The sequence below is a fragment of the Diadema antillarum genome, unplaced genomic scaffold (assembly GCF_040938485.1).
Source record: "Diadema antillarum isolate AM-2024a unplaced genomic scaffold, OU_Dant_1.0 scf00000043, whole genome shotgun sequence".
NCBI lineage: Eukaryota > Metazoa > Echinodermata > Echinoidea > Diadematoida > Diadematidae > Diadema > Diadema antillarum.
This window is the reverse complement of record NW_027270932.1, coordinates 1,156,508-1,182,851: the sequence shown is the minus strand read 5'-3', so window position 1 is coordinate 1,182,851 and position 26,344 is coordinate 1,156,508. Positions and strand designations below refer to the sequence as shown.

Genomic DNA, 26,344 nt, shown 5'->3' with positions numbered 1-26,344 from the left:
TTTACAATACAGGGATGGGCAACCAGTCACCCAAAACAACTGGCCTATGGTAGGCAGTTTAGCTCGGATTATATTACTTTCATCACAAAACACAGCGAAGGCGGATTGTATTATCATTTATAGACCAAGAAACAATACGGTACATCAGGACAAATATGATAAAAATACATAAACATAAGAATGGCAGAGGACAATAAAGAAACAAAAATACTACATGCTGGTCTGGGCTCGCAAGAGCAATAAGAATTGCTCTTGCTTGGTGGCATGCCAGAGCCCAAACATTTACAATACTGTAAAAGTGGATATTTTCGCGCGACTAATTTTCCATACTCAGCAGGGTAAGAAGAGTTTCACGTGTTTTGACTTCCGCGGAATCAAGACCTCAACTACTGGAACATATGGCAGGCAAAAATATTCGCGTGCTTTTATTTTCGTGCTAGTTTCTGGTTGCACAAAATGCACAAAAAATTTCAACACCGCGAAAATTTCCACTTTTACAGTAGGCTGAATATCACAGCAAGCTTTGTTTATTATATTTGTTTGCTTGTTTTGTTTTGGTTTTTTTTTTTGCTTTTTGTCTTTCAAATAAAGAAGAATACTACGCAATGCAAACCTGGACCAGTTTTACGACATGACGGTCCTGAAAATTTCCATTAAGACATCATACGATACCAATTAAAAGATGAAAACAAAGGCAAATTTGATATGAAGACAGAGCTTTCAGTACAAAGAATACAAAGAAAAACTACACATTTACTAAAAACATGAAACCAGCCAAAATTGTGCTATCCACATTAATCAGCCATGAATACCATCTATAAAAGAAAAAAGAAATGTTCTAGAAAAAGTATGAATGTCATAGTACAGTTAACAAACAACAAAAGTAAGGATATTTGGCCATATGAACTTGTGATGTGGCGTGAACAATTTCTAACTTCTAAATTTCTAGCAAAATATGCTGTACAGCAGCAATCGGGGTCCATTCACACTCTCCATTCAATGGATTACATCTTGAGTGTGAACGGATTGGAAGGAGGAGTAAAATCCAAAGGGGGACTGGTCTCAATCATTAGTTGCTCTTGTTTTAACTGTGTGTCTACTTGTCTTTCATTTTCAAGTCGATATTAGGGAGCTTTAGATTTGCGGGGTGGACGTTTGACACAACGCTTGAGCTGGACGTTCTCCTCTTCCCTGCGTCGTGCTGAAAAGTAGCTTTAGATTACGCTGAAACGCAACCTTTAAAAAATAAAATGGCACCCCCATATGATTGGTACATGAAGTAGCTCTCTACGTCGTGAATTGAGCGGACATAAAAATAGCACAGAAGCCGAGAAGGTGTAGTGAAAACTCAGATGACGCACGCTATGAATAGATTGACCTTGATACAGGATTCTGTGCATGCCCAGAAAGTTTTTTTTTCCCCCCTCAGAACGTCCCCGCAGTGAAAATCTGAAGCTCCCTATTAATGTATCGAGGAAGACAAAACCAACTAGAATGGCACAAATTTTTACCTCATAATGCCAACATTGATTCCCACATATACACACAAACCAAAAATCAAAAAACAAAAAAAACAATTTACAGATATCACACTTATGATGGAAAATTGGTCACCAATCACCCCTTTTGATACACCTAGATTTATCAGAGGAGAGTTACTAAAACTGCACAGTTACTCACAAGCAAGATAATATTTTCTTTTTTATCCATGAAAATACAAAAGAAAAAAGATTTATTAAAGACTTCTACGCATGTCACTAGCAGACAGGTGAGGTAGTGACATCATGCTTCCAATTTACATAGCTACATTGTTGGGACTGATATCATGGTCCCCTCAAAACAACAAAAAACAAAAACTGTTTACAATTCTTTGTGTAATCTCGCTCTATTCATCAGAGCTAACCTGAACACAGAGTAGACCTACACCTCAAGCATTCTTACTCTGTAGCTTACAATATTTTGCAAGAAGAAGAAGAAAAAACCTCCACTGAATAAATTGCCACATGCAAATTACATTCAGTACATATTATTACAACTTATTATCTGTTACAGCACACATATGCCTCTCTACATCAATTGTCATTACGTTTTCCAAATGGGGGAAAAATGCCCACATTTTATACAAATTATAAAATACAAAAAAAGGATGTACATTGCTGCATTAAAGTGCATCTTCCACCATAGCAAACTCATCTTCTCACACTTAACACTATTTCAGCATTTAATGATGTCTCCCTAAAGGCCGGTCAGACAGCCCGAACACAGTAACCAATGGCTGCAAATGTGCTGTAATCAGGCTGTGGAATGTTTTTGTACATTCATTAATTCAACATGAACCTCGCATAAAACCAAGAATGAACTTTGCCTACTGTATCTGCCCACGACATTTCATTCATCCTATCGTGTGTTCTCTGTTGACTGTCTGCTATTAAATGATTGACATGCAAAATTTATGATACTGGGTAGAATGCAGAAATGAATTGACAGCAGAAATAGTCATTCTCATATTTAAGGTATTTTCATTAAAAACCATCTAAAGGCAAAAACACAATTTCCCCATCTTCAAAGCAAATGATGAAGTGCAAAATATGTGCAAGAAAGTTTGTACAAAAATCCCTAAAAACAACAAACGACACAATGATATAATGACAAAATATGGACTGAAAATGACATTTTTCCACCGACATTTCTCCCAAACCTCAATGTGGTAACAACATCTAATACATAGGCATCTTTTCGCAAACCACCAGAAAGCTTCACAATATGAAAAAGAAGAGCATTAAAAAAAAACTCTCAGCCTAGATCTTGGAGCAAAATTCTTTCACTGTTTGACAATATTACACTTCTAATTCAATAGCTCTGCTCCTTGTAACCAATTAAAGGAAGAGCTCTGTATATGTTTGGAGGGAACAAGAGTGAGAGAAAATATCAAAGTGAATACAAAATCATCACCATCTATTTCAGGCACAAGTGATCAGGTTTGCTTGTGAAGCACTGTTTTTTTTTCTTCCAGAAATGGAAGAAGTTTGATGTGATTGCCCTCTTTGTGAGTGTTATCTCTAGCCATTAGATCACTGAAAAACAAAGCACATCATGTATGTGATGTCTGACAATATCATATTGTTAGCCTTGTGACAGTTAAGAGCAGCCTTCTAGATACAGATAGTTTAAAATCATCCACCATTACTAGAAAATCCCTAATGCTCTTGGTTTGTAAGACATACATTGCACTGTATTGTCTTCATGCAATAATAATGAGGACAATTGGAAACACAAGCAATTACTTTACATTATCTATCTATCTAATGAATATATGTTCACGCATGGAAAGGAATTCACATACCAAGTTTTCAAACTCCATTACAAGAGAAGAATTAAAAAAAAGAAGAAAGAAAGGTCAGTAGTAACGACTACAAATAGAATGTCAAGCACACTGGAATACAAGTTGCATTTAATCAACATAATGTCAGGACTACTCCAAAAAAAGCCGATGGCGAGCAGCAATCTGCGCTTATTACCTCATTGGCTTCGTCAGGCCAGGCCTTGCCTACTATAATTCACAGACCTTTTAAAGAGAAGTTGGTCCTACATTGCCAAGACTAAGAAACAGTACTACTTTGATAATGATATAATGTCTTTCTAACATACAAGTTTTTTGCACCAAGTTCCTTATGGCACATAACATCATTCCCGTCACGCAAAAACTGTGGTCCCCTTACTCCATCCCCTCCTTGATGTGAGCATTCTAGCCGAGTCAATAATTCTATGGTGTATTAGATTCTAGATCCCGCCCCATTAGCCTTCACCTCTCTACCAGGCACCTTGCCATAAACCAGGGCAGGGAGGAGCCACGTGGAGGAATCGTTTTGCTCAAGGACACCAAAATTTGTGGCACAGCTTGAACCCTAAACCTTCCAGAACAAGAGTGCTGTGCTCAAACCACTAGACCATGCCGCCTCTACAGGCTAATAAAGGCTAACAAGGGAGATGTTACAGATGGAAAAAAACATAAGCTGCTGTCCTCAGAAGTCATGTTCACCACTGCCAAGAAGTTATGCATGATAATAACTACATGCTCTGACAAAAGAGAGCATTCTGTGTAAAACTAGGTCTAGTGCTCTCACAGCATATGAATTTACGATTCTGCGTGCGCACTGCAGCATCCTCATTGTTACTGAGTAAATGCCACTACTTGAAGGCAGACAGTGATAAACATTTGTATGCAGAACTGTTGGAAAGTTGTTCAAGGTAAAATCAAAACCATAAATGCTGCCCACTATGCAATTCATTCATAAATGCACACTCAGTCTTTGCTGTTGCAGCAGTAACAAAAAAGAATAATGCCTCCGGCACCACTTCGTGGCGGAGGTATAAAAAAGAAAATTGACATGAGCCATTAACAGAGGTGCATATCCAACAGCAGTTAAAAATACAGCATACTGTGCTCGTCGCTGGGGCGACAAGACCTCGTATCTACACAACGTCAATTGTTCAGGAAAGCAGAAAAACATGGCAGCCAAAACACTGTATCCAATGGGATAGACATTCTTTTGACAGTCATGCTGCAGTGGCTTCATTTTTGGGGTAAGACATCTAGGATTTGGACAGGACATCACTTAACTGAGTATCTGACCATTAATCCACAGAAGTAATTTTCACCAAAATTACAGATACAAGGTCTTGTCACCCCAGCGACGGTATGCTACGATAAGAAGAGACAGACAGAACCAGTAGCATCTGCCAGTTCCATTGGATTTTCTTCTACTAAACTCCTTCTATGCCTCTGTGATTTTCCTCGTATTTTTCATTTCAAAAAAGCATAATTTGTATTTATGGCATCTGGAACACAATACTGATTCTTTCGTATGCTGCCACAATAAATTAAAAGGAATGTTGCTGAATGGAATATTTGTAAATATAATAACCGTTACAAAACTGATAATGATGATCATTTTAGTGATCACAGCTCACCACAAATCTGGAAATTACTTTCATGGAAGCCCCGCTCAAATTTGGACAAACACACACAAAAAAGAACACAAATTAAAAAAAAAAACACAAGCAAAGTTTCTTGAAACAACTTGCTCATGTGTTTGTGGTTACAATAACAGTGGTAACAGAAGCAGTGATGATTGTGACAAAGTTAATGAGAAATAACATCATGCTCACTGATGACTGGAAGCTCCTTCGCAAACTCCCATTGTCAAATGAGCAGATCAAACTTATGTGTATTAAAGAAAGGAAAATAAACATCCATGTATTTAAAAGAAGAAAACATTAATTGCCACACTTTGCCCCTACAATAACACTATACCCTATTGGACCCATCTGGGACACCATTGATACTTTCAGACACAAACAACTAAATCTTGTTTGCCTTTAAAAGCATCTTGATACAGACCGACTGGATCGAAGTTAGAAGACTCCGTTTTTGTTTTTTTTTGTTAATTTGTTTGCTTGTTGCTTTTTCTCAACTACAATGCTCTACACAACAAGATCACAAGTTCCATCTGTATACCGGTACACGTTTGTAGACCAAGTGAAAAAGAAAGAACCAATGCAACGGACAATGAACGTCGTAAAACGTGCTACAAACCAGAAACTAATACTGGCACAAAAATGATTTCAAAATTTCAGGGAAGTCTCGTTGTACTGGAAGATCTTGATTATTGTAGTTTTTTTATTCAAAACATGAGACTTCAAAGATTAATTGTCTGCTTGACGAAGCTCTCAGCACAAACGATGTTTGGTATGACATTACATGGTGACATCACAAAATTACATCATTCAAGATCCCACCAAATCTTACTATACTTAATACCGGCTATCAAGGTCAGACAGCTTATCTTCACATGATTGTTAATAAATGCCATAAAAATGAACATATTTTTGTGTGAATGCTTGGCAAATTGTAACAGTTTTTATTTTTGCTGGAGCCCCTTGATTTCAGAATCAAAGGTATGATACTACTGGTTCACCAAAATGCCTGACACCTCCTGCATTCGCATCAAAACAAACACTTCGATCAAAATAAACGTCATAAAACTATCAAAGGCTGAAATGCAGGGATTCCTATTTTTGGGGATGGATCACTTTGAACCATTCCCAAACTGCCGCACTCTTGCCGTCTGCGTATAAAGCACAAAAGTCTCACCCGCAGTGAACTCCTGCACAAAATGTCAGACCGCAGATTATCATGAAGGGTTTTGATGATTGCATGTTCCAGGAACCAGCTTACCTGTGAGTGTGTGTGTGTGTGTGTGTGTATGTGTGTGGAGATATTCGTTTTCTTTCGCTGCCCCCATGTTAGTTCGCCACACTTAAATAATACACTTGCTGGTAAGAGTCCAAGAGAAGTGGACAAGCGAGGGCGCCAAAACACTCAAGGAATTGATCCCTTCTGCTGCTCAGCTGCTCTTGGTAGAATCGGTGAGGGTGATGTCACCGTTGTTGTTGGTTACGATGACGTTTTTCTTCATGTTGAGCTCCTTCGGTCCGAAGGCGTGGGGCAAGATGTCCAACGGCATCTTCTTCATGTAGCTATCATCCGGGCGGGTCATGTACACCTCCATGTCGCCACCAAACTGCAATGAGAATTATTGAACCAAACACTTCATTAAAACGAAAAAGCAAACAACAGATAAATATCAGACAACAGAGCGACAGGCAACATTTGTCAGCAGTTTATTTCGGCACCTCAAAGCTAGATAGAATTCTTTTTTGTGTAGGCACAGGGCAAATAGAAAGTGAACTCAAATGCTATGTACATACAGTGTGTACATCAAGGAGTTGTTAATTTCAGTTTGATTGGTCTTACTTTCAAACTGTCATTATTTTCTTATTCTTAATTGGAATTTGGTCAAATTTTCACTTTTCTGTTCCTCTCATTTCTCAGTATTTTCTACAAACTTATCAGGAAAGATTTTCACTTAAAATACTTTGATCAAAACTACCATACTTAAAGGGATGGTGTAGTTCTGTTTGAGACCTGGCTTCAACCTTTTTTTTTTTTGGATTAGATTAAGAGAAACCTCTCGTGAAATATGAAAGAGTATGTAATTCCCAAAAGGAACTCAGCAGCTTTTTGATGGAAATTAGTTTTGAAATGGCCGAGATATCCAAAACAGAGCGATCTGAATTAAAGGTGGAACCCACCTTTTATTAGGATTAATTGTTTTACTTTGTTTTTGGATATCTCAGTCAATTCAAATCCCGACTTCCACCAAATAAACTTTGATGGATTCCTCTTAGAATAGTATGCTCTGTAACACTCCATGAGTGGTTTCTTAGTTTCTCACAAAAAAATGAAAAGCCCATTCCTCATCTACACCAAAACGTTACCATCCCTTTAACATCAGCCTAACCCCTTCATTCAGTATCAGTGAAAAACCAGGGTCCCATTTCATAAAAAGCTGCTACTATAGCAGCTTTTGCTGCAATGACAAGTGTTATGGTAACGACAAGAATCCTGCTTTCTGATAAGCTGTTGCTAGGGGAAAGTTCCTATTCCAGCGGCAGTTGTTATAGAATGGGTAGCGAGAATCCTGCGATCTGATTGGTCGAGAGCTATGTGTTGATTTTTACTGGCCGCACGCTACGTACGCTAAGTCACAGTGGTAAACATGTTATCGCGCACTTGTAGCAAGAGTACGCGCACTTTTAACAAAGGTTTGCGCACTAAGCAAGCGTTCGCGCACTCAGGTTGGCCATGCGTCCAGTAAATACTGATGCATGGCTGGCCGTGCGTCCAGTAAAAACTGATGCATGCTCGTTTACGGCAAGCCAAAAGGAAATGCATCCAGTAATTTTGTCATCGGGTAAAACGATAAAAAATTGGGTTTTTGACAAGAAAATTACCCATTCTATAAATCAGATGACGCACATGTCTTTTCGTGCGTCAGTCGGAATATAGTGTGCATGCGGTAACTACGGAATTTAGCCTAAACCCACTCGGCTTCGCCTCGTGGGTTAAGCATTCCATAGTTACCTTATGCACACAATTCCGACTGACGCACTCAGACCTGTGCGTCATTTGTATACTATCCTACCAATTTTTAATGAAATGGAACCCCACTAGCACAGAAGTATACAGTACTTGTGAACACAGCATTGCATGTATTCTGTACACCCCTGTATGTGTGTATTAACGCTTCTGTGCGTGCGTTTGTGTGTGAAAGAAATAAGACAGAATACAAAAAAAAAAATCACTCAATTCATTGTTGTTTACACCAGAGGTTGCACTCTGCATGACAGTTCAAGGATAATAGGATTATGCTTAGTCAGTAAAGCGTCAATATCACAACAGCGTGCATCGTAACACCAAGGAGAAACAAGAGTCATAAAGAATATTCACCTCTCACATGACTGTTAATTAAATGGTAGACCAGTGTAATTTCTCAGTTGTGCATGGGTAATCAAGGCGCTCTGGCCAACTCCCTCTGCAATCACGCTTTAGAGCCAGTAGTCCATCAAGTATGGGAAACTACATTTTTGTGGTTTCCAACTGTATTTTCAAATTGTAATCTTTATACTACATAAATTTGTCGTGTTTTGGTACTATTAAAGGCAGAGTAAACATTTCCTTTCATTGGAGCCCTTTGTCATTTATGTCTGATTGTTGGATTCCATTGCAGAATTTTCAGAATCTCCTTAATTGCTCAACTAAGTAATTACCAATTCTTAAATTGGCCATGCATTTCAGAGATTAAAGTCCCTGTTTCTCTCATTCTCATTTATGAAAAACAGGAAAACTTGTTACAGTTAAAAGGGTCTACAAGAATGCTACAAACTCTATTTACATCTAATTTGATGCTTATAAACTTCAAAATTTAGATTTACAAAAGTGTACCTGCATAACTCTTTCAGAAAACAAGCAAACCCAAAATATATCATTGTTAGTTTTGGGGTTTTGTCCCCCCCCCCCCCCCCCCCCCCCCCGCCCTTACCGAGAATTACTCCCCTGGAGGTTCACTATAGTGGGATATATTACCCATGTATTTTATCACTCCAATAATAATGCCAGGCAAGTTTGGTGGAAATCTGTAAATGCACATGTGTTTTCAAGAAGAAGATTAAAATGTGAAATTTGGGCCTCAGCCCCCCCCCCCCCCCATCCCTCGATCTACCATGAACAAACTTATAAAAACTACAGTCACCAATCTACTTACTCATAACACAAACTAAACTTATTACTTCAGGTTCGAGAAAAGATTTGTAAGATTCCTTAAATTGTTTTTTTTGTGACATAGAACCCATTCATACAAATACTGTATGTATATCACTCTAGAGATGCTACCTGCCAATCTTGGTGAAAATTGGACCATGCATTTTTAAGAAGATGAAAATTTACAAATTGGGCTCCAATTTGGGCCCCAATTTGGACCCCCCCCCCCCCCCCACAAGGGCCCAAGGGGGCATCCACCATAAAATTGAAACTAAGCCCCCATTGTACTTACTCCTAGCACTAGCTTAGCTAAATCACTTTTGGTTCTAGAGAAGACGATTCTTTAATTTGGGGGTTTTGCGGCCCCCCTAAGAGACCCAGGGGGGGGGGGGGGGCATGGTTCCCATTTGAAAAAAAAAATCAGATCCTGTTCCCTATGGATGTTACCTGCCAAGTTTGGTGAAAATAAGTCCTGGGGTTTTCAAGAAGAAGATGAAAGTGTAAAAAGTTTACATATACCGGACAATGAATGATCGCAAGAGGTCACTTGAGCTAAAAGTGCTGTTTAAATAATGTTTGAAAATGTATAAGAATTAATAGAATTTGAGCTGACTGGAAAGAATTGTGCTATTAAAAGTCACAGCAAAAATGAGGATGAAAAGCTCTACACATCCGTACACATCAAACACACCAAACACAGGGTTTACCCTGCTGTGTGCTTTGAGTGCTGATTGGCACGGAAAAATAAACCCATGGCCTTATACACACTCCAAAGTCCCCTGGCACAGAAAGGGCCTAAATGAAACATCCTTGAAAAGACAGTTATGTAAAGTGTAGGCATCATGCTGTGCCAAGATTATCCAGTGCTAGAACATACAACAACACATCTTGATTATTGCCCTTGTCAGATCTATCAACACTGTCATTTTTTTTAAATTTACCAATATTGAATGACTAGACAGTAAAGATTCGTACACCGTATTTAAGTTTGTATGCAACGCTGCACACTGGCACTGGTTCGACAGTCCCTGACCAGTAAAAATCACTGTTGGACCAGTAACTTTTTCAGAAATGGACCTGTAAAAAGTGGAGAAACTAGGTGCCTACTGGTGCGACCGGTCTATCGGTCCGGTAGAAAAAAATGGATCAATGTGCAGCCCTGTTGTATGTGTGCTTTCATTTGTACTTGTACAGTGTGAGTGTGTGTGTATGTGTGTGTGGTGTGCATGTGTGTTTGTCTATTCATTCGTACAACAGAAAACTGCTCCCTTCGATATGTTGACTCAAATTTGTGCCAAAAAGGAATAGAGGGCAAGGGGAGGGGGGGGGGGGGGGGAGGGATACCTGTACCAAAAGTTTGGCAAGTAGTGAATCACATACGAGAACAGATTGACAAAGGACCTCAACACTTTAATTATCTATCTTATCACGCAAACATCACATTCAGGCCACAAACGTGCCTGCGAAGCATGAAAGTGTTTTTCACAGTAGGACACAATTCAGGGGCATTGAGTACGCATGCAGGAAAAAAAAAATCTCATAAAATCTGAAACTTACATAGGCATGAAACTGTGAACATTTCAATGCATTTGAATTGCCAAAAAGTCTGAAAAGTGGGTTCTGGGCAGAGTAAAAAGGAATCTGAAATCAGATTAAACTCACATCCTGATCTGTGACAATTTGATGCTGGGATTTTTTTGTTGTTGTTGAAAAGTCTTACAGTGCTCTATGATGGCAAACTGATGCTTGCAGGCTCACTAACATTGAGATGCTTGCAGGCTCACTAACATTGAGATATGAAAGCTATATGGGTACATACACTGTGGCCTTGAAAATTACTATTCCATTTACAGATGAAAACCTTTCACAAAGCCCTTTTGATTATATTTTTTTAAGTGTGTTTCAACAAGTCAGTTTTGGTTGCATTATGCAGTTTAAGTTATTTTTTTTTCTTTCTCCAGGGAATAATTTCCAAACTCAAATTTGATTAGCAATTTCAGCTGGTGAAAAAATATCTTCAATGATATCCTGTACACTTCTATATAGTAAGAAAACTGCTACACAAAATTTTATAGTTTGTGTAGAAATGGTGTAAAAATGCATAGCAAATTGTGATGTGATACCAAGAAAATTATTCCCTGTTTCTCAATTTTTCTTTCACTTCATATCATTTTCATTTCATTTATTTCCAAATTCTCATAAAAAACAACAAAGAGCAAAGTGAGAATAATAACATTACATCAGTTAACAGTATACATGTACAAGAAAAAAAAAAACACAATGGAGAGAAAGAGAAAAAAAAGATTGAAAAAATGAAATTCTAAGAGAGAAAATGGAGGAGTCAGCAGAGGCTGTTGGCCTTTCTATGGCTGGATTCCCACTTGAGATTTCATGTACATTTCATTATAAGATATGCTTAAAAAGAGGGAAAGAAAGACAAATAAAACAGGCAAACTATGGGTGAAAAATATGTAAAAAAAAATACACATTGCAGACATCACAGGAATGCTTTCAGAAAAGATTAAATTTTTGCAAACACTTCAATTAGGCCTACATTTATTCAACAAATATCTTTTATACCTATGGCAAGGGAAGGACATAACTTCATTTCATGAGGTACAGAATTTCAAACATGTACTCCTTGGTATTTAATGGATCTTTGCAGTGTACATGTAACATATCTGAGAAGAGGTACTGTAGATATAGGTCACCAGTTTGTCTAGTGTTATATAAATGAATATCTCTCGTATATTTGAACATATTATCAAAGACAGAGGGTAATAAATTGTGAGTATACATGAGGCCATTTGTAATTTACATATATGTCAAATACAGTAAGAAGCTGGAACTTTTTAAACAGAGGTTCTGAAGGGTGAGAATTTGTTATTGCACGTAATGACCTTTTCTGGAGTGTGGACACACAATTCAAAAGAGATTTTGCACATTGTCCCCAGATGATTGAACAATATGTTAAATGCGGCAATTTAGTGGCGTTATAAATGTATAATAAAATCCTTGACGATAACAAATATCTTATCCTATAGATTACACCTGTTGCACAAGATATTTTATGTACACCTTTGTAGAACACCTACAATTAACACAATAACAAATAAAACATAAGTTCATGAATACTTTGAACTGCATTCAACATAATATAAAGTTTATCTAGACATACAAGTCCTACATATGTACAGTGTATGTCAGACAGACAAAATAAACATGTTTTGTGAAAAATGCAGGGATCTACTGAAAGACAATGCTTGCAAAATGTGGACCCCTCATAGACAGAAAAACAAAATCTTATTTCTGTGAATTAAATTAAATATCTGAACAAAAGAACCCATCCCAGCTCATTCTAGTAGTCAATGTATAACAACCAAAGTTATTTGTTTGTTTTGTTTTGATGTTTTTTTTTCTAATTTAATGTAGATTCAATGCAAAGGTCTTTGGAGGAGATTTGCATTATGAACAAAAATGACTGCAGTGCCCCATTTCAATAAAATGTTGCTTTAATAGCAATTCTTTCTACAAAGTCATGTGACAAGGTAATGACAAGAATCGTGCTTCCTCATGAAACGACACCCTGATTTACAAATGTACATGATGATTGTGTAAAAGATGTTCTGGGAAAGGAAGGCCTTTAGAAGTCATGTGATCAGCTTCGGGGTCAAACTTACCTCATACATGATTTGTCGGCAAGCTCCGCAAGGTGCTGAGTACAGCTCTGCCACATCCCTGTCAAACAATGGGGAAAAATGGAAACAAAAATATTTACTTTCTGCAAGAATTTCTCGCCAAGTCACTGAAGTCTGTTTGTTTTGTCAATAGCCCGAACAAACAACATAAAAGCAAAAACGATGACAATAAAAATGATGATAATGATGATGATGACGATGAAATAAAAATTGATAGATTAGAGCTGAATACAGCAATTAACCAGTAAAGTCCTTGGGCAATTTTGCTGCATAGACTATTATCTTGTGCTCACTAAATTGGCAACTCTGAATCTCACTATGTAATCTTTACTGGAGAGAGACCATGGTCCTGTTGCATAAAACTACGATTACATGTACTCTACAATAAGTAGTGACTGCAATCAGTGGTTTCCATAGTTGATTTTTTGGCTTTGATTAGCTATATTGTGTTGCCATTGCAGTTTCGTACCAAAATTGAAGAGTTACCGTTAATTGTAAAGTAACCATAGTTCTAGGCCAGTAGCTCTAGGCCAATGTGGATCACATTTGAGTCATTAAATCTGCACAAAATTAGACTACCCCCCCCCCAAAAAAAAAAACAAAACAAAACAAAACTCCAACAATAAACCAACCAACAAACAAAACAAAACAAAACATAACAAATAAACAAAAGAGGCAACCATGGTCAATCTTCTGAAGAGTGTTGCCTGTTAAAGGATTGGTTGCAAATGCAGTGATTTAAGGTTCTTCTGCAACCAAAATAATCAATGGTATTTGAACAGGATAGTGCAAAATGAAAAACTAACAATGAATTCATAAAGTTATAAACATACTACTTTTTTAAATGCTTACAGTCTGCAACATTGGTGTGATCACATGCTCCCCCTCAAAAGTCCCCCTAATCATTTAGCTTTTGGTGGTTACAAAGGGTTACCAAGGGTTACCCCCATAGTCATCACACCTACCCTCCATGACACATCGGCTGGAAGTCTGTCCATGTTGGCGAGATCAAATTTGGCTTCTAGCTTTAATCTCAAAACTCATGGCCTCTGTTGAAAACCACAAAAACACCCCCTCCTCAAAAAACAAACAACAACAAACAAAATTAACACACACACACACACACACACACACACACACACACACACACACAGAAGGTCAAAACATTTCAACCACACTGAAGGCCATACTCCCGACTTTTATTGACAATCAAATAACTGTGCCCTGGTTTTGCAATTAAAAGAAAAGTTCCAGCCCAATATTATGCCACATGGCATTATGTATAAAAAATAAATATCAAAGAAATAGATTGGTAATTTTTTGGGGGGAGGAAATTGAATTCATGAAAAAAGTTTTGAATTAAAAAAACTAAAAGAATAGGTTAAATTTGGCAGATCTGTGTGATGTAGGTGCTCAGTAACAACTCATAAGCTTTGTACACACAAAAAAAATATCTCTGATTCTAATTTTTCTTCAAATAAAACTTCTTCGTATCTGTTCTTAGTCCAGTACATATAATTACAGCTGTAGGTAGATTTGTTTTTATGTCCTGTCAGCACAAAAATACCTGAGAAAAATGAAATTGAATAAAATTGCACACACTAAATGGTGAGTTGCTCAACATCTAGATCATACAAAGTTGTACTACCAAATGACACAAAAGAGTATAATAAGTCAACAAAGTTCTAACTAGTCTGGTAGTCAACCTTTTGTAATGACAGAGTGGCTCCTATTCCTTTAAAATCTTTCAGTATATGCACAGCTCTAACGGCACCTGAGTTTGGTTTACAAATTGCTAACAGTACAAAATAATTTTAATAGCTCACTGCAATGACGAGCACAAAACTACAAAAACATGATGACTAAAGAATTCTATTCTGTCCACTTTCGCTCTACAGGAAACTATTCCCAGACCATTGGGGATTGTTTTGTCTGACTGTCTGTCTGTTTGGATGTTTTGAAATGCCACATCCCTTCTCTACAAGTGACAAGTGAAAGTATGTCCTTGAGGCCAAGGGCGCGAAATTCACTCACGTGGATATTGCGATGGCGGTAAAGTTGCGGTAACCCATGGAGACGGCCTTGAATATTGCACACCTCTCGGCACATATTCCAAGCGTGTACGAGGCATTCTCCACGTTGCAGCCTGGAGGTCAAAGTTTGACAGGAAGTTATACAAATGATATGATTTCATTTATTTTTTTGGTCATAATGATTGCTTAATCATATCGTACGTGACTGAACTGTTAAGAAATATGTTCCAGTGAGATAGCATGCTCTACCTTCCTTTTTTATCACTAAGCTGAGAGTAATAATCCGTTGACCATGTGAGTTGCACACAGTATTGTATTCTATGTATTGATAGTGATGAATGGAAAAGTCTTATTCATGGAGGTACAATGTCTAAACTCAAACCCGCAAAAAAAAGCTACCTTGAAAAAAGGTGTTGAAGAGAAACATTTCTAAAGCATTCCAGGAGTTTGTCCTTTCTATCATTTATTATAGGGAAGGTTATATCAGTTTACAGATTATGATGGACAATAAAGAGAATAGTTTCATAACAGGAAAAAAGATAATTTATATAAATGTTTGGCTCTACTCATGTGATGTGTACCAAAGTGCTGATGTCTGAAAAACAAATCATTTATGCTACGATGACAATTTTTATATATTATTCTCCTACTCAGAAAACCATTTGACAATGAATAGCCTGATAAAAAATCAAAGAAAAACACAGTTTGATTATCAATGTATTTCAATTTGTGCTCGAAGAGAAAATCAAGGGTGTCATATATAGCACATAGAAAATAACAATGATGGTTTATTGTAATGTGGTTTTTAATGATAACAAAATCTATTTCATTCCCTAATTTAAATACAGTACACTGGATGAGTTAAATATTACACAACTGACACAACAATTTGATTTACACATTTCTACTTTCACCAAAACTGAACACTATGTTCACACACTTTCACCAACATATGTTCAAGCCGTTCACCCACAGGATTGTAATAACAGCAGGTTGGTAAAAAGTTTAGCTACATATACACTGTAGGAAGATAAACACAATCACACTGTAATATCATCTCCATGAAAAAAAAAAGGATTGTACAAATACAGCACTGATTGGAGGTTAACACATGTATACAAATAAAAAGAGTGCAGCAGAATAAAATTAATAGGCTGTATAAACCATACAAAAGGAAAAGAACAGACCTTGGCCTGTTTTACCTTTCCTTTTTTATACACTTTTTTATTCAGTTAAAGTTTTTGATTACGTCAAGTACACGTACAAGTGTATTGTGCACTCGCCATACTTCTATGACTGTTTGGATGTTCCTTTGTAGTGTGTTTTTCATGGTCTTCTACCCATTTCACTCAATATCAACTTTAATGATCTTGAAACAAAAGAAAAAAAAACCTATAAATGAATAAATTGTAAAAAAAATATAAACAAATTTTGATTTAATATATAAATATTTGTTTCACATTTTGCTTTGGATATTTCTATGTAAAACTGGGGGGACATTGGACAGGCGGGTGACTTTGGACAGTTCAGAAAAAAAAGATTGTTTCACTTACATTTGTTTTGCTGTTGGTTTTTCTGAAAATATTTTTGTAGGTTATGGAAGGGGGATATGTGAATATTTGAATGACTGCACTTCTCTTGTGATATTGCATTACCTTATATGTTTTTGGGGCTTTTCTTTGCAGGGTCCATGGAATGCTTGAATTTTGTGGCTGTCGAACTTTTGGTACTCTAGGAATACAGGACTATGGAAGCTCAAGCCTATTTGTTGAATAGTGAACATGAAGTGGTCATGAACCCACCTGTATACTCAGGATACCTGACCACCCTTACAAATTTCAAAATAGGTCATGTCCAATTTCACCCCAGGATTTGGGGTCACTTACGGGGTGACTTTGGACACCACAAAAATACCAAATGTTCGACGGCTATTCAATGTTTTTTCTTTCTTTTACAGATGAAATAGTTAGTTAGGATGGGGAGATCATGTAAAAGATGATCTGGGTCAAGAGACTATAGAAACTCTTCAGAAGAAAGCATGAAAGATGCTGTGAAAGCTTGCAAAAATGGAATGTTGATCAGGAAAGCATGGGCAGAATTTAACATTAAAAGAGGGACTTTGTGTAACAGACTGAACAATTGGCACACAGGCACACAAGATTTCCAGTAGAAATTGGTTTTCATTTTGTGAACCCAGGTCCAAGCATTTAAGCAAATATTTCCTGTATTTGGTTTCACTTTTGTGATTCCTAGGGCAAGGAAAACCTTGTATTTCCAATAGACATTGGTTTTAAATTTGTGATAACTAGGGCCAATAAAAACCTTGTGTTTCCAGTAGACACAATTTTGTTCTTTCTTTCCAAAGGCATTAAAAAAAAAAATGTGTTATTTTGCAAACATTTCAAACTGACCTAAAGTTACAATGAACTACATACCCCAGTACTTGAATCTGGCCAACCTCATGTGTACATGCACTTCTTGGGGTAAAACCTCAAATTATTCTTTAAAATGACATGAAAATGATCCATGACCCATTTATATAGTACTTAGTTTACCTTATTAACATCTGTAGAATTTCACAACTCAATGATGGTACAGTACATGTACATTGTACAATACCTCACTTATCCATGTGATCAAAGTTGTTTACTATCCTAATTGCAAAAAAAAAAAAAAAAAAATATGCAGTGCCTTGTTTAAGTAGCTCATCCGTTTTCATTTTTGTTCTAAACTATAATAAATATTTAGGTTTTTTGAAAATTCAGATTTTCAAATGTAGGGGTACCAGTAATTCTAGTACTAGTATCTTGAAAAAATTGTGCAAGCAAATATCTGTGAATGCCTCTTTAAACTGAAATTTTTCACATGTTCATTACTGCAGAATTTTCCTTATAAAAACCACCATACACAATGTATAATGCATTAATGTGTATTTTGTATTTTGTAAATCATATTTGCTGGTTGTTATGAAACATTTCTACATGTTAGAGTTGTTAAAACTTTTTAAAAAACTTTTTAGTAGTCAAAACTACCCCCATGGGGAGTTTATCCTTGGACACTCAACAATCCTGCAGGGTATATTGACAAGGTGTCTATAGTTGTCCAAAGTCGCCCCGAACCCCGGGGGCACTTTGGACAAACTTTGACCAAAAAAAATTAAGATAAAATAGAATAAACTGAAGAAGTCTCTATATGGCATCATATCCTCTTTATTAGTACTTGTTAACCCCCACATTAACCCCAGAACTCCTTTATTCTTAATGAAGATATTAATAAAAATAGTTCAAATTTGTCCAAAGCCACCCCGGTTTACGACGTATTTATTTAACAGTGAGCAGGTTTGTGGTTGAATGAACAATATATCAGATGTGTCCTAAACTCACAGCTGGTATGTTTCTCATGGATCACATGGTGTACACTAGACTTGGCAACCTGCAGGGGAGTGTTAAATTGCAAAGTACCATTCATCTTTTACCATGCTTTGTGTTCCACAACTGGCACAGTTTAAACTATTAAAGGGATCGTACAGTTTTGTTTGAGATCTAATTTCAGGTTTCTAACAATTTTTGGTGAGATAATGAGAAACCTATTATGAAATAAAAAAGAGCATATAATTCCATGAGGAATTCAACGTTTATTTGATGAAAATTGGTTTTGAAATGGCTGAGATATCCAAAACAGAGCCATTCTAAATACAGTGTGGGACCCACACTTTTTTATGGTCGCTTTGTTTTACTTTGTTTTTGGATGTTTCAGTCATTCCAAACCCGATTTTCATCAAATAAACTTTGAATTCCTCTTAGAATGGTATGCTCTGTACTATTTCATAAGTGTTTTCTTGGTGTCTCGCAAAAAGTTAAAAGCCCAATTCTCATCTCCACCAATAATACTGTACTATCCCTTTAAACTGTAATTTCTATTTCAAGGGCATATATACGTACTATATACTAGCTTTAGCCTGTATCACAACAGGTTCCCTGAACATCATAGGAACTCCAAACCTGGACTCTATCAATATTAGTGTGGTCAAATTTGTAGGCAAGGGGGGCAGTGAACTTTGAGCTCTGAACATCTCAGACAAAGGCTTTCCAAAGAGACACTGGGGCTAGGAACAAATAGATTAATTCATGGACCTTAAAAAAAACGTGGACCTCCACGAGGGCTAGAGCAAGTTGCTGCAACGTCAGTACGTGCTCCAATTCTTGTGCACAATCCTCACAAACCAACACCATGCTATCAAACATCCTATAAAAAAAAGCAACATGCTCAAAAATGTTTGTAATCAAATATGTGAAAAACATGTGCAAAACTTAAGAAAATCAAACTACCATTGGCACTTCAGAAATTTGTGCGCAAAACTTGACACAGAACACCAAACTTAAGCAGCACAATGGGAAACCTAATGCAAAATATTACACCCCATGCACTCATGATGTGCGCAACACACACACCGTATACATTTTCCACAATATTTTCACATTCAGAGAGTTGTAGATCACCCTGCCAGTTTCCTTTTGGATTGGTAAACCTTTAGAATAATGAACTGTACTTCACTTCCTGATTAATGTACCTTTGGAATAAACAAACCATATTTCATTTCTTGGAATTACGGACCTTTGGAATTGAATGACCTGTAACCCCAGCATAAGGCCCTTCTCATCTGAAGACATTCAATTACCAAATTTGTCTACCCTCATTTGGTAGTGAAATTCACAACCAATCACCTGAGCTCTGTCCGGATATATTATACAATACTGATGGCCAATTCGTATATCTACCAATTCCATTGGTTTTAAAAGTGAAAAAAGGAGGACTGTATTCAGTAGCAGTGGGGCCTCTCAATTAAGCTTTATCCCCACTTATGACTAATATAAACCACATCCACAGGTCTCAAATGACACATACATTTGTAAATAACATGTTGGGCTTTGAAAAAAGGCTGCATCCATAATGCATCAATAGCAATCCCTGGCAAAGATGACATACACTTTGTATGCAAATTAAATGACACGACAGTGGAATTACAGCATAGCTGCTCATTCTCCAATTATGAATTTCATTTTATCAAATCATCATAATTTACAGTAATGTAAGCTATTGTAATTATTGTTGTAATTACAGTTTAGCAACCACCCCCCCCCTTTCATGTTAGAAAATAGATGGATAGGCCGACAACCCTGGAGGCATTGTATCGAGTGTTTTGTCAGTGATGTCAATGATTTTCACTGACATACTTGCTCTTAGCCAGGGCTCGACACTAACGGTGGCCCAGTGGCCCGGGGCCACCAAAAATGAAAGTCGGGCCACCAAATTTCAGAAAAGGGCAAATTGGTGGCCCACCTCGGGCCACCAAAATTTTTTGAAAAGTGTGTCAATAAATTCGTAACTTTTTGCGCCGGAAATGCATAAATGCATGCAGTGAGTGTGCGACTTATTTTTAAAAAATGGACTTTTATCAATGCTTTTTTTTTTCAGGCCACCAAATTTTTCTCTCGGGCCACCAAAAATTTGAAATTGATGATTTTGGTGGCCCCATCGGGCCACCGAAAAATAAAGTTAGTGTCGAGCCCTGTCTTAGCCAATCAGATGCAAGGATTTCAGTAGCTTAAAACAGTCGTCAGTGACTGACATGTTTCATTAAACAGTGCCCTAGACACACACAGCATGCCTTAGGCCCCCCACCACAGCAGAAGGCATAGAAATCAGCTTGCTGCCTTAATAGCACGCAGGCAGAGTCTGTGTATATTAATGCACTGGGCATACTGCAACATTGTTTATCCTGTGCCAAAGAAACAACACAACCCCTCTAAGGTATTCTAAAGTAGGTTTTAGTCTCACATGTGGGATAAAAATGGCACATTAAAAATGCATCGAGTACACACTGTTATCTTACGAACAGGATTTCACTGTACTGAAGATGGGCTCCTAGCAAAATTACTTCCTGATTATCAGGTGATCTTGATGACAAGATCATGTGACCAAAAAAAAACAAAAACCCATACTTGTACTACATGCATTTTGGAATGGCTACTCAGGGTAACTTACATCACGTAACTACATTTGTAACTTACGTATAAGCTGATGAGTGCATGGTTACTCATATCCTGTTTTCTAATGCTTTTGCGTGACATCTGAACAGAAAAGAAAAGGTGTTTGTGTACAATATTCTTGATTTAAAAAACCCTACCCAGCTCACACTATTCTACGTAATGTCTTACGTTTATCAGTGACCCTTTCCAATCTCCAGACTGTCCAAAAATTTGGTTTGCTCAAGCATTGTTTAGCAGACCACCAGTCAGACATAATCCATTTACATACAGTAGGTGAGCAACCCGTTATCACAACAACCTGATAAAGACCCCAAACAGTGATTGTCTGAATTGCGTAATCTTAGAATTCCTGTACTCTATTAAAGCTGACCAACTAAATATATAATTTGTTCAATTTTTTTCCCAAAAAAAGGTCTACAGCAAACCTGGTAAGGAATCCAGCCACTTTTTACATAAATAACCTGGAGAAATCCAGCATTCATGCTTACATGCAGTCAAGTACACAGGAAATGATGCAATAGGTCAATTCAAAACCAAATACTAAAATTACGAACAAAAACCAAGCTGATCCAAATTTCAAACAGTTACAAGTGGTTCAGGCTTAAGGTATTCAAAAGACAAGGTGAGATATCAAACTGTTCATTTCTGAAAAATTATTCAAAATTGAAACTTTAGGTCAGAACACCCAATATCTATTTTTTTCTTTTTTATTGTCTGTCACATTATCAGAGTAATGACAGCATTCACAGCGGGGTCATCCCACCAGACTGACAAGTGAAAACAGGGCCACGAGTCATACAGCCCACGAGTTTGACACTGGGTAAAAACAGCCCACAAGTTCGACAGATACAACACGGGGCTTAATGTGTTGGTTTCGTGGGCCTTGTTAGCTTACTGTCGAACTAATGGGCTGTATGACTCGTGAGGTGTATAGCTCATGCGCTGTATGACTCGTGGGCTGTATGACTTGGGGGTGTCGGTCTCGTGACATGTACTGTACCCTTCACAACTGTGCCAAGCATATTTTGTGTTTTATGATGACATCAGAGGGACTGACATTATCATATCATGTAGGGTGTCAAATCAAAATCTAATATTTCTGTTGTAATAAGGCACATGGGATTTCCTGTTTTCATTTTATTTTTTAGTTATAATGCAATATACATAATAAGAAAAGCACATATTGTGTAGAGTTCCATGAAATAATGTCATCATCCTAAAATTTTTCCTCATGAATTAGAATATCGACGAAAAAAGATATACTTTTGACTGATGATGTAAGAAGTATTGAGCATAACAGTCACAAGTAAGAGTATTCTAAAACATGTTGCAATGGTTACAATTTCCCCTTCCTTTCTCACATTTCAAAGAATGAGGTTTCCTGTGTCGATGGGAGAGTCGTGAGGTTAGAATATCATCACCTCATCATATTCGCATGTGCGACCGGCATCACTGGTGCATGAACACAAACAAAACTTTCATATTTTCATATCTTCTCATTTTTCTTCCAACTTTTTGATGTTAAAAACTTTAAACCACTTTGATTGTTTGATCTGAATGCAACCTAAAGAAGTGCAGAATAGCAATTCAATGTTAAAGGGGTGGTGTATAGTGTTAGTTGAGGTGAGGATTTAGCTTTTAACTTTTTGTGAGATACTTTTAATAGAATCCACTTTACGAAATTTTAAAGAGCATAAAAGTCTGAGACGAATCCAAAGCTTATTTGACGAAAATCTGTTTTGAAATGGCCGAGATATCCCAAAAACGGAGTGAAACATAACAACCCTAATAAAAGGTGGGTCCCATCTTTTGTTCTTCATCAGACTCCTTTAAAAGCAGTCTAAAAACTCACTTGTTTAAAGCCTCAATTTGACTACTCATTACATGTACTTGATATTTGTATGTCCTTTATCTCCTTCACTTTCTCTTCCTTCCGCGCCTAGAGCACTCTGCAGAGTGGATTTGACGCTATATACATCATATCAATTATTATTATTATTAATTATTTATTAGAATCGCTTTGTATGATATCTCAGCCATTTCAAAACCAATTTTTGCCAATTAAACTTTGGATTCCTCTTAGAATTAGCTGCTCTTTTATATTTCATAAGAGGTTTCTCATTATCTCACAAAACATTGAAAACCTGAAGGCCCATCTCAACCGAAGCTGTATCACCCCTTTAAGGTTCTAAGAGTTGCTATACGAACCTTGTATTATCGTCCCATCGTCTGCTAGCAGGGCAGCCCCGACTCTGAAATTGCTGTATGGGCAGAAGGCAAACTGTTTGGCTTCATGGCTCTTCTTGATCAGCTCCTGGATTTTTTCTGGGTACATCGACAAAAACCACAGCAAGGCAGAAATGAGGGTGATCACGAATTGGAACAGTTGCAAACAAACAGGCGAAAGTACGAAGTGAAACGCATTCAATCCACGGCTGCCTCAGGCTCTGCTGCCTCATTTATTGTAAATAATGATAAACTTCTAACTTTAAAGTTTAATTCCATTTTACATCACGTTTGAGTTCACTTCAACAGACAGTAAAATCAGATGAGAAGGTTGAATGACAAATATCGAATGACAGGTGTTACATTGTACATCAAAATTGGACATAAAATAAGAACATTTCATGAATATGATGAAATCAGTGCGAATCATGAGGTGCAATAACAATATCAAACTGCAGCTATAAATGCCACGCACATCCAATAATGATGTCAATCCTTGGAGCAATGGACAGTTGCTTATGATGTGATGTGAATTTTCTTATCTATCTTGCTTGTGGACTCTCTTGACTCAAGAACACTAGGTTAGTAGAATCTAAAAATTGTTGTTGTTGTTGTTTTTTTTTAAACTGATGAGCCATATCCAAGTGTATCAGACACTAGATGCATCACAAACATATCATATTACATGTGAGACCTGAACATTTTTAGACAACTCAACTGAAGTGGCAGACTCTAATAGTCGTGAAGACATTGACTGCTGATGTATGAAGCAATTGATCCATATTAACATGTAGCATTGTAATAGTTACTACAATGTAGCTAGTACACACTAGCACTGGTCTGATGGTCCCTGACCAGTAAAACCCACTGTCAGACTAGTAACTTTTTCAGGAATGGACCAGTAAAAAGATGGAGAAACTGGGTACCTACTTACGACTTGTCCGACAGACAGGTTGGTTGGACCAGTAGAAAAAATGGGTAAGTGTGCAGCCCTGTTAGGTTAGTAAGAGTACTGTGAGCATATTGTAAGTGTGACCACGTGACTGCAGCAAGTTGACATGAGTTGAAGATGAAAGTCAGTAACATGTTCTAGAATCTACTTTTATAGGTTTTACTTCATTAATCATCATCAGGGGTGGATCCAGGAATTCCGTAAAGTGGGGGCACCTTTATGGGTTTTATTTTACAAAATTAAAGGGGGCGCACACATGCCCCTCCATTTTTTCTTTGCATTTCTTTGTTTTAACAAAAAATGAAGAGGGGCCGCACACCTGGTGCACCCCCATAGCCCCACCTGGATCCCCAACTGATCATTCATACTATGCAATCATCTTTCTAGATTGTACAAAATTCATAAACATGATTAGGCCTAGACCTACATGTACTTCACAGTGCGCAGATCATGATCTAAGCTAACTGCGACAGCCGCCACACCTGCGTGTGGCGGCTGCGCCGTGCTCCCATAAAGGATCTTCATGTTGAACAAACGGGTGCCTTTGCGGCGCTATATTTCCTTAATTTTTCAACAGAAACTACTAGGAATACTTACATGGGTCGATGAAACCTAAATGACTATCATCGGCGACTGTTTGATGCATTTCATTGCTTGTGATGCACAAAATGATGTCTTATAAGCAGCTCACCGATGTTCACAGAATTCACAATCACTTGCACAAGCGCACAGAATACACGTTTACTTATCGAACTAACATAAGCGAAACTGCGGGGAAGCCGCCAGGACCGCGCCTGGTGGCGCGGTCTCCGGGGCTAGATCTAAGCTACACTGTATTAAAATCATGCGTCTTACCGGGATCCACGGGAAGATTCTGAGGCCGTTTCTCCATTATTAGACCTCTACGTAGACGTCTAGCTTCTACAGACTAAAATTCTGTCTGTAGCGTTAGTAGTGTCTGTCTGAATCGTGCCACGTTCGTGATGAGTTTGGCCTTGTGATTCCTCGCCTCACACAGGTTAGTTGAGAATGACAGCCTTGTTCAACTTGTCTTGTTTGCAGTCCAGTTAGAAGAAACTGAGTTCTAACGTTAGAACTATGCTGTTCAGAAAACATAATTCAAAAGAAAAAAACTGTAAGGTAACATATGTGACCAAACTACATAATGTGTGGACAAAAACGAGCATAAATTTAGATAGAATATGCTTACTCACTTTACGATCACGATCCCAACTTTTGTCAACAACTTTTGATAAGCGTGCGCCGCAGTTTTCTCTAACATTACGTTACTAACAATACGTTACTGGCGATTGTTCTACTGTACAGTGTTCAGGACCTAATCAATGGACATGCAGGATCGAAGACTCTTATCCTTGGAAATTTGCAAGTTGATCGATGGCACGTAAAAACAAAAGGATGTTATCATCAAGACAATACGATACCGACTCCGAAAAATACTCAGTATCAGTAGCACAAGACAAGAGGGTTACCGTTATGTTTACGTTGAAAATGATCCACGTTTCACACGTTCCACCGTGACATGTAACAGCAAATTGCGCCGTAATGATACGTAGACTCCACTGGCCGGTTTTTTGTTATGCTGTGGTGAAAACAAAAACGTAGGCCCTACAACATAAACACTGTACATGTATGTCTCATTGACAATGATGTCGACGCGCGCACTTGGACGTTACCCGCGGTTTCGTGGGAGTGCATGTTGGCACGTTGTTTTAATCGTGCGAAAAAGCGCGACCTCCTGAGAGTTTGGAGGTGTGTCATTTTAAACCAATCATAAATCAGATCCACTAACCCAACCCCCAAAGTACCCAAATATGGTCAATAAACTAGACTGAGATATATTTTAGCTATATATAACCTGTTGTGCATCTTCTCGGCAAGATCGGCTTGTTGGTCTAGTGGCATGATTCTCGCTTAGGGTGCGAGAGGTCCCGGGTTCAATTCCCGGACAAGCCCCATTGTTTTGATTTTTCTTTTCGTTTTTTTTTTTTTTTTTTTCTTATCCCTTTCTTGTTGTTTGTCATCATTACGATGCTAGTCTCTTATGATTTTGATCGGATCATTTCTTTATTCAAGAAAATGTTTATACATAACCAGGTCAATTATCCCTTTAGATAATTGCAGGTATACATCGAAAGTTACAAATCACAATTTTAAGAACATACAATACAAATAACATCCGTGAGATTAATACACCAATATCA

The 26,344-nt window shown here is 37.5% G+C and overlaps 1 protein-coding gene and 1 non-coding gene across 4 annotated transcripts; one reads left to right on the top strand and one right to left on the bottom strand.

The window, feature by feature from the left end:
- Positions 1 to 5,935: 5,935 nt before the first annotated feature.
- LOC139713218 (cytidine deaminase-like) lies at positions 5,936 to 25,700 on the bottom strand. Of its 3 annotated transcripts, none has more exons than XM_071624967.1 (6): positions 25,613 to 25,700; positions 24,978 to 25,223; positions 23,153 to 23,269; positions 14,896 to 15,007; positions 12,844 to 12,901; positions 5,936 to 6,584 (listed from the first exon to the last, which is right to left on the bottom strand). In XM_071624967.1, the coding sequence occupies exons 2-6, from the start codon at positions 25,012 to 25,014 to the stop codon at positions 6,408 to 6,410; spliced, it is 501 nt and encodes a 166-aa protein (XP_071481068.1). In that variant the 5' UTR covers positions 25,015 to 25,223; positions 25,613 to 25,700; the 3' UTR covers positions 5,936 to 6,407. The 3 variants fall into 3 exon arrangements, with proteins under 3 accessions (XP_071481068.1, XP_071481080.1, XP_071481074.1); XM_071624979.1 differs by having other exon boundaries at positions 24,978 to 25,218; positions 25,613 to 25,683; XM_071624973.1 differs by having other exon boundaries at positions 25,625 to 25,676.
- Positions 25,701 to 26,024: 324 nt separating this feature from the next.
- On the top strand, positions 26,025 to 26,096 carry Trnap-agg (transfer RNA proline (anticodon AGG)). Its single transcript has one exon. It is a non-coding gene; the product is annotated as a tRNA-Pro (tRNA).
- Positions 26,097 to 26,344: the final 248 nt, after the last annotated feature.

Excerpts from the sequence above, each read along its gene's own strand:
- LOC139713218 (XM_071624967.1), bottom strand. The coding sequence starts at position 25,014 with ATGGAGAAACGGCCTCAGAATCTTCCCGTGGATCCCG. Across the intron at positions 15,008-23,152 it reads CGATGGGACGATAATACAAG|GCTGCAACGTGGAGAATGCC; the intron begins GTTCGTATAGCA and ends TTTGACCTCCAG. Across the intron at positions 6,585-12,843 it reads GCCGACAAATCATGTATGAG|TTTGGTGGCGACATGGAGGT; the intron begins GTAAGTTTGACC and ends TTCTCATTGCAG.